Source organism: Suricata suricatta, chromosome 11 (genome assembly GCF_006229205.1).
Source record: "Suricata suricatta isolate VVHF042 chromosome 11, meerkat_22Aug2017_6uvM2_HiC, whole genome shotgun sequence".
Classification (NCBI taxonomy): Eukaryota; Metazoa; Chordata; class Mammalia; order Carnivora; family Herpestidae; genus Suricata; species Suricata suricatta.
The window spans coordinates 561,670-569,672 of record NC_043710.1 but is presented as its reverse complement, the minus strand read 5'-3'; the positions used below and the strand labels follow the sequence as shown (position 1 = coordinate 569,672).

Sequence of the window (8,003 nt, the reverse complement as noted above, 5' to 3'; positions counted from 1 at the left end):
TAAACGACACCTCTGCTGGATGCTGCTGGCTCAGGACAGGGTCCAGGAAGCTGAGGCTCCTGCTTCTGGTCTGGGGTCATCCTGCTTGTTGGAGCCCCTCCCAGACTACGGTGGGGGTCTGCAGCTCGGGCAAGGTGCAGGGAGGGGGTGGGGGACCCTGGTGCAGGAGTGACATGGCCCTGGAGGTTCCCAGAGGGCCCACCATGGGCAGTGACCTCTGCCTGTGGCCAGGATGTGCGCCTGTGAGGCCACCGCAGGGCCATGACCAGGTGCCGGGGGCCAGGCAGCCAGGGGAGGCTGCCCAGACAAGGCTCAGAAGTGGGAGGGAAGCTGGGGGACCCGCCTGGAGGAGGGGCTCCCCTGAGCCTGGGTGTGTGCCCCATGTGAGGAGCCAGCTGCCTGGTGGGGGGAGGGTGCAGCTCCGGAGCAGGACAGGGTCTGCTGGCTTTATGGGGACCCATGTGCGCCCACACCTGCGGCACGGGCATGACTTCCGCGTGGGCTGCAGGCAGGCCCCAGCCATGGTGCTGGCCTCGGGTGAGGCCACAGAAGGGACACCCAGCGCCTCTGGGCACCGCGTGCCCACCTTGTGGCAGGCACCACTCAGCATCAAGGGGCACAGAAGAGGCTGGACAGGCCCTGGCCCACCCCACGGGCAGATGAGAAATGCAGCTGAGGAGCTTTCTGGAGCCGAGCCCCCGCCCCCCACCATGCCTATTGGGACAGCCAACACCTTGTCCCCACAGTGTCCCCCTGGCCTCTGGGATCCCCAAAGCCCCGGAGGGAGGTTGAAGCTGTGGCCACGGAGTAAGGTGACTGGGGAGAGACCCGGGTCAGGGAGGGCATGAGGGCAGGCCGCCTCCCCCTGGAGGGGGACACAATGACTGCCATCTCCAGGCCCACACCCGCTTGTCCCCTATTGAACCAAGCAGCCCCCACTTTGGGGGAGTCACATCCCTGAGCTGAGCCCCCAGAACTGTGGGTGGCCCGTGTGGCAGGTCCCTGGGCAGAGGACACAATTGTGTTCTGTGCTTTAGAACCCCGACTGTTGGCCTTCAAGGACACGGGCGGCCGCTCCCGTCAGCAGGAGAATGAGCCCATCCGAGCGCCCTGGCCCGCGGGGACACGTGACAGGCACGGCGAGGACGGCGCCTTGCGGGAGGGGCAGGCTGGGTCCCCGGGGACCCCAGGGTGGGGTGGGGTGGAGGAGCCCGCCCAGCCCTGCTGGCAACAGATTTCCTTAATTAAGGCCACAAAACAAATGGAAGGAGAGACCCGCACAGTGGCACACTGTCACAGACTGTCACCATCACACAGACACCGTCACTGTGTCACACAGTGTGCTGTCACGTCACAGTGACACACGTCACTGTCACAGACACCCTCACCGTCACCATCACACACACACACCGTCACATCACAGTGATACACACTGTCACAGATGCCCTGTCACCGTCACACACAGTCGGACACTGTCACCATGTCACACAGCATGCTGTCACAGACACCTTCACCGTCATTGTCACACACAGGCACCCTCACCTGAATCACTGTGTCACACATCTCACGGTCACAGTGTCACACATCACACTGTCACGCATCACACGGTCACACTGTCACACATCTCACGGTCACGGGCACCCTCACCATCACTGTATCGCGTGATCTGTCATCCCCATAAGCTCCAAGGCCCTCCCTGTTCACACAGACCAGTCACGAAAAACTCAGACGCACACGTAACAGAATGGTCACACATGGTTAATAAAATTATCTGTAATTTTGAAAATGTTTCTGCATATGCAGCTTTTAAAACATCTTGGCAGGAAAATTACAGACTCCAAGTGCAGGAAGAAACCCCGTCAGACACAGAGCGTCGAGCACGGGGTAAGTGGGCCGAGGCCCCCGGGAGGCCAGGACCCCACCCCACCCCGCCCGGGGCACTGGCCGGACTCCCAGCCGGGTCCCAGGGGCAGACCCGCGACAGCCTCCCCGGCCCCTCCCATGCACCTCGAGCACATGCCCCGCGTCGTGCCCTCCCCTGTCACCGGCCCCAGCCCAGTGCGCGGCTCCGGCTCCGCCATCCTGCGGTCCCTTCCCTCGTCTGCATTCAGTTTGGCCCAGGGCTGGGGGTACAGCGACCACAGGGTCAGAGCTGCCACCCGCTCCAGGCCCATGAAGGGACAGGTGTCAGGTGGCCCGCTGCCACCGCCCCTCCGGCCAGCAGATGGCAGGACAGCCGGCCACGTCCTCGGAACGCAGTGGAGGGCCGGGCGCCCACAGGGGCCGACCCCGTGCCTGGAAGCCCCTCGCCCGGCGGCCGGCAGGGCCCTGGGGCAGGGACAGGCCGTGGCCAGTGTCTCACTGCTGCCGGCTGAAGAGCAGCCGGGAGGGGACCGTGTCGGCATGAAGTTTGGCAACGGCGGACTTTGTCCACTGCGCCCGAAACCAGGCCTGCAGCTGCCCGGGACAGGAGCCAGGGACACCGGGCGACTCCCTACCTCGGCTGGAGACCGCTACCTGGGGGAAAACTCACCAGGCGCTCATTTAAAGTCTATGCGATCGCCTGAAATTCATTTTCTTAAACAGCAGCCAGCCCCGGGCGCCGTGGGCAGCCCCCTCGCTCACCCCCAGCCCGTCAGGGAGGCAGCCCCAGCGCCCAGGGAGCCCCTGAAGCCAGGGTCCCAGGAGGAGGGGGCGGGCCGGGGAGCAGACGGCCATGGCCAGAGGCTTCGGGAGGTCCTAGCCCACCCTCCGTGGTGACGGAGTTGCTCACTGGACCTCAAAGGGGCAGCCAGGGGGTCAGTCGGTGGAGCATGTGGCTCTTGACCTCGGGGCTGTGAGTTCAAGAGCCCCATGGGGTGTGGCGATTACTTAAAGATGAAATGTAGGGGCACCTGGGTGGCTCAGACGGTTAGTGTCCCTTGGTGTCGGCTCAGGTCGTGACCTCAGGGTTTCATGGGTTCAGGCCCCACATCAGGCTCTGTGCTGACGGAGCGGAGCCTGCTTGAGATTCTTTCTCGCTCCCTCTCTCTCTGCCCTCCTCTGCTCACCCTGTCTCTGTTTCTCTCTCAAAAATAAACTTTAAAAAATATCTTAACAAAATTAAATTTAAAAAAGAAAAAAACCAACCATGACAGCAGCACTGCTTATGGGAGGGGGAGGGGAGGGAAAGGCCATTGCCAGTTACCTGGGGCAGTGGGAAGGGGCGAGGCGGGGGACAAGGTGCCACACCGCACGCAGAAAGACAGGACCAGGGCTGCGGACGGCGGGGTGCAGCAGGGACATGGCCCCCGGCTGCTGCCTGGACCCCCTGACCTCCAAGACCCGCTCTAGCCCCTAATGGGCCCCAGAAAGAGCCCACTCCACCTCCGCGTTCATGTAGAGGTCGTGTCCAGCGAGGCCTGGCAGACCCCTCCCCCTGGCCCTCCCAGCAGGCTGGACTCTGGGGACACTCTGGGAGCCTGTCTGGGTCACTTGGGTGGACAGGCCCAACAGGCACCCGGCATAGAGCTGGATCCCACGGCGGGGCCCCCCAACTGACCGCTGCTGCCCCAAACCTCTCAGGGGAGCTGCCAGCCCAACAGACACACGGGGCCGCCGGCATCAGGGCGTCTGTTCAGAAACAGACTACTGCCACCCCGAGCAGACCCACGTCCCAGGCCCCAGGGTCCCCTCTGCCCACCAGCCAGCTGCTGCCGCAGGGACAAGAGTGTCCTGACCCTGGACTTGACCAGGGCCATCAAGCACCCCTCCCCCAGTGCCGGTCCCCCGTCCCAGGATCTGCCCGCCCCTCCTCCCTCGGCCCATCACGAGGCTGCCCACGGCCCCTACTTGCAGCCCACCGCTGCCTGGTTCTGTCCCAGAAAGAAACAGGAGCCAGGACACGGGGATGCCCCCAGCATCGCCAGGAGCCCGGAGCCAAAGGGGGCACAGGGTCTGAGGACTGTGACCTCAAGCAGGTGCCTGCGTCATGTCTGTTCCTCCAGCTGCAGGGAGGACAGAGGGGGAATCTCGGCCACCAGCTCCGCAGAGCGCCTCCCACCACGGTCCCCTCCTCCGCCAGTCTCAGGGGCCTTGCTCAAAGGCCAGTGACAACAGACCAGGCCACCCACATGGATGTCACCTGCAGCTCATCAAAGAGGAAAACTCACGGCCCAGTGTGCCGGTGGACAAATGAGGTCCTACCCACAGTCTTGAGGAGGCCTGGGCTCCGACCCCGACCCCAGCCATGCAGAGGGACCCTGAGCACAAGTGCAAGGAGAGGCAGAGCAGGGAGCAGCTCAGAAGTAGGGGGGACTGGGGAGCAGCCAGGCCGCTGCCCGGGGCAGCGGGGGACACAGAAGCACCCTTACCTTGCTGAGCTCAGCCCTGCCTCCCCCCAGGTCCATCCCCACAGCGACTGCACCCGGGGGGAGCCCTGAGCTCTGACCCAGGGCAGGCAAGTGGCAGGAACCTCTTTCCTCTCCCTCAGCCCCTGGGCCCCCCGCCTCTACCTCTGTCATGGTGGAGGCCCGAACACACACGCTCCCCAGGGGCTGTGTAGCCCCCAAACCCTCATCCTGTGCCTGGCATCACAAGCGCCCCCCCCCCAACCTGTTCCCAGGCACTGAAGGACAGGGCTCACGGGACACGCCCCCAGGCGCCATGTTAGGGGCTCCGTGCAGGCCTCAGAGGAGCTCCCTGTGCCCAGCGGCGGGGAGGCCGCACAGGGGCCCTCACCACCAGCACCTCCGCCCCTCTCCTCCCCTGAGTGCCGTCTGTGCCTTCCCAGCTCCAGGCACTGGTGACAACAGGCTGGCCTGTTTCTTTCCCTGAGACAAGCCAATGACCCAGCCAGGCCGCACAGGACCAGGACACACAGGCGATGGCTCTCCTGCCCCACGAGGACCCAAGGCCTCAGTCCTGCCGGTGAGGACCCAGACAGGAGCCCCCAAGGAGAACCCATCAAACGGGCACAAAAACAAGATTCTCAGGTGAAAGTCAAGTGTCTCCTGAGCCGGCCTCTCCCCATCCTCAAAACACCTCCCCCCCCACAAAGTAGGCCCCCAAGGCCTCTCCACGCCCAATCAGGAACCCCGGTCGCTCTCAGCCAGGGGTGCCGAGGGGCCGGCGGGCTGGGGACCGGGGCGGGGGGTGGGGGAGGGCTGGAGCACCCAAGCTTCAGCCCAGGAACAGAGACGTCAGGAAGCCAGGTGTGCAGGTGCCAAATGGAGCCGGGTGCGAATGGGAAGGTCTTGCGGGGGTCCGCCTCTGGGAGACTCGAGGCTTTGAGGTGAATCCGGAAGTAAAAGCGTGCCAGACAGGAGGGGACAGGAGAGCCAAGACGAGGGCGGGAGGGAGCTGGACCTCTAAGCGGCTGTGAGGGAGGGGGCCCTGATTCCCACCTCCCCTCAACCTCTCCTAAGTACCCTCGGGACCCCTCACCTCCCTGCTCCCCTCCCCCCATCTGCACCTGAGCCCTGGACTCCTGCCCCACCTCCCTGGGGCCCCGGGCACCCGCTCCCTCTGGGAGCCACAGCCAGGGCAGCCATGGCCACCCCACCAGACACAAGGCCCACATCCCACCCCAGCTGAAGCCGATGGCCTGCCACTAGCTGGGCTCTGCAGGGTGGGGGCGGGACTGGCACAGGGGAGGTCCTGACCCCGGGACGCCCCTCCCCCTACCTGAGCCCTGACCCTACAGTGAGCTCCTGTGGGTGAGGGTGTGGTCCGTCCCCTGGTCTCCCAGTGACAGTGGGAAATGGGCTGAGGAGACAGCACCCCCAGGGGCAAAGGAGCTGGGGTCCCGGGGAAGGGGTGCTCTAGCCTCGGGCCACCTGCACTCACGTGGCACCTGCAGCGGGACCCAGACTCCTGACCGTTCTCCCCACGCATCACCTTGGGTGCCTCCCGTGCGCTGTGGGCAGCCCGGGCTGCCCCCCACTGGTCTCGGAGCTGGCTGGCCACCCTGCTGGGACAGGGGACAGCACACGCCAACAGCAGGGTGCCCAGCTCGCCTGGCTGGGAGCTTGAACTGTATAATAAAGGGATTGGAGTTTCCAGCCCAGGAGAGGGGGTTCCGATTTGCTCTTTTCCACGCTGAGGACGTCATCCACGGCAGGCAGTGGCAGAGCGTGTCCGTCCTGCAGCCAGTACGGTCCCCCATTCAGGGTTCACGGGGCAGACACAGCTCTGCCGGAGACCGGTTAGGGTGGGCCGCTCTCAGACCAGCAGGATGGAGATCCAGGGCAAAAGCGAGTCCTGCCCACCTCCTGGGACCGGACTACCCGCTACGCCCTCTGCCCCCTCTCCCGAAGCAGTCAATCCGCCACCTCTGCTGTCCCCACGGTCAGGTCCGGTCACCGCCAGTATCTCCCTCCCGTCAGCCACCCCACACGGGCGCCCACTGCCGCTGGTCACTGTCCCACACAGAGATGTCCTGGGCCCCAGCTCAGCCGCTAGCCCCGCCTTCCTGGCTGCGGGCCTCTGGGGCTCTTCTCCGGGGACCTGGACCTCATCCCTCCCAGGAGCCCCTTGCAGAGCGAGAACAAACCCTTGGGGCGGTCAGCTCCGGAAGCGGGCACCTGGGGCCCGCCCAGGCAGCCCAGGCTGACGGCCTCCCTCCACCAACAGGGAAGAGCAAACTCCAGCCCAGGACGGAAAGGAGGTGCAGAAAGACGAAGCTGGCATTCTGGGCATCTGGCCTCAGTGGGGCTGCGTGCAAGCGAGCGTGTGCAGGACAGCCTCCTCTAGGGGTCCAGGCTGCAGCTACCACCACACCCCCTTCCTCCAAACTGTGGGAAGGCGGGTTGGCTCAAGAATTCACGATGGAGCAGAGTGACCTCGGCATCCGTTCTCCACCAAGCCTCCCGTAGCCCAGCCTGCAGAACCCCAGCCTGGCCGGGTGGGACACCGGTCACAGCCAGAGCCAACCATGCTCCCAGCAGTTACGTGGCGGGGTGGTAATTTTGTCATCACCACCACCATCCCGCCCCTACCTCGTCTGGAGGTGGAAGGGACCACCCTGCAGCACCAACACCTCTGACCCTGGACCCACACATCCCGTCTGAGCCAACAACCCATTCAGCAGAAGTTATAGGCACCAGCCCACACACAGGCCCACCGTGTGGAAGCAAGAGCCAGCGGGGAGGCCAGACACCTCTCCAGCACTCAGAGTGGGTGGCCCGACATCCTGCTCGGCGCCAGCCCCCAGCCAGGGAACTCACCGGTGCGCACACACACCCTCTCTCTTCCCTCAGCGCCTGCAGAGACTTGGGGGGACCACCTGGCCCCCAACAGCCCCTCGGGAACCACGGTCCTTAGGCCTGGTGGGTCACTCCACTGGGAGGGAGAAGGGGTCGAAGAAAGGACGCCCGCTGGCTGCGCGGAGGGAGGGGAAGCGCCAGAGTTCCAGCGCGCTGCCGGCCACCGCCAGCGTTCGAACCCCGGCACAGGCGGGAGCAGCGTCGGGCGCGCGAGTGCGGGACACGTCCGGTCTCGGGAAGAGCGGGGAGAGGTTGCGGGCCGGCCCCGCGGTGCCGGAAACCCGCCCCAAGGGTACCCCTGGTACACACACACCCCCGCCCGTCTACGTCCTGGCGCCTCGCCCCCCACCCCCGCCGGAGACGCGACTCCGGATTCTCCCTCGTTCCTCCTGCCAACGCCGGGCCGGAGCCGCGGCCCCGGGTGCCCCGGCCGCGCCGCCACTCACCCAGAAGAGCAGGTTGAAGGCGAACATGAGGAACTTGACGCCCTGGAGGCAGCCGCGCGCCATGCTGCAGCGCTTCAGTTCTAGGAGGAAGATGAAGGAGAGGTCCAGGTAGAAGACCACGTACTTGTTGCCCTTGGGCGACGTGTAGCGCGTCTGGGCCGCCTTGGGGCCGGGGTCGGCGTGCAGGCCGAAGAAGGAGCCGCCGTCCCCGCCGTCCCCGCCGTCCCCGCCGTCCCCGGCGCCCGGGCGCCCGTACAGGCTGCTGTAGCGCCGGAAGGGGCCGCGGCGCGCGAAGCCCGGCTCCTTGCCCTCC

At 65.6% G+C, this 8,003-nt stretch overlaps 1 protein-coding gene across 5 annotated transcripts in view; it reads right to left on the bottom strand.

Moving 5' to 3' along the window:
• Positions 1–8,003, bottom strand: part of TSPAN4 (tetraspanin 4) — a 23,673-nt gene that overhangs the window by 8,941 nt on the left and 6,729 nt on the right. For 4 of the 5 annotated variants that reach the window (XR_003900390.1, XM_029915437.1, XM_029915438.1 and 1 more), the window contains one exon: positions 7,691–7,770. Coding sequence is in view for 4 of the 5 variants with exons in the window: in XM_029915437.1 (XP_029771297.1) it covers positions 7,691–7,753 (63 nt within the window). In the remaining variant the exon portion in view is untranslated. Of the gene's footprint in view, positions 1–7,690; positions 7,944–8,003 lie in introns of those variants that run through there. The other variant, XM_029915439.1, reaches the window with a different exon arrangement.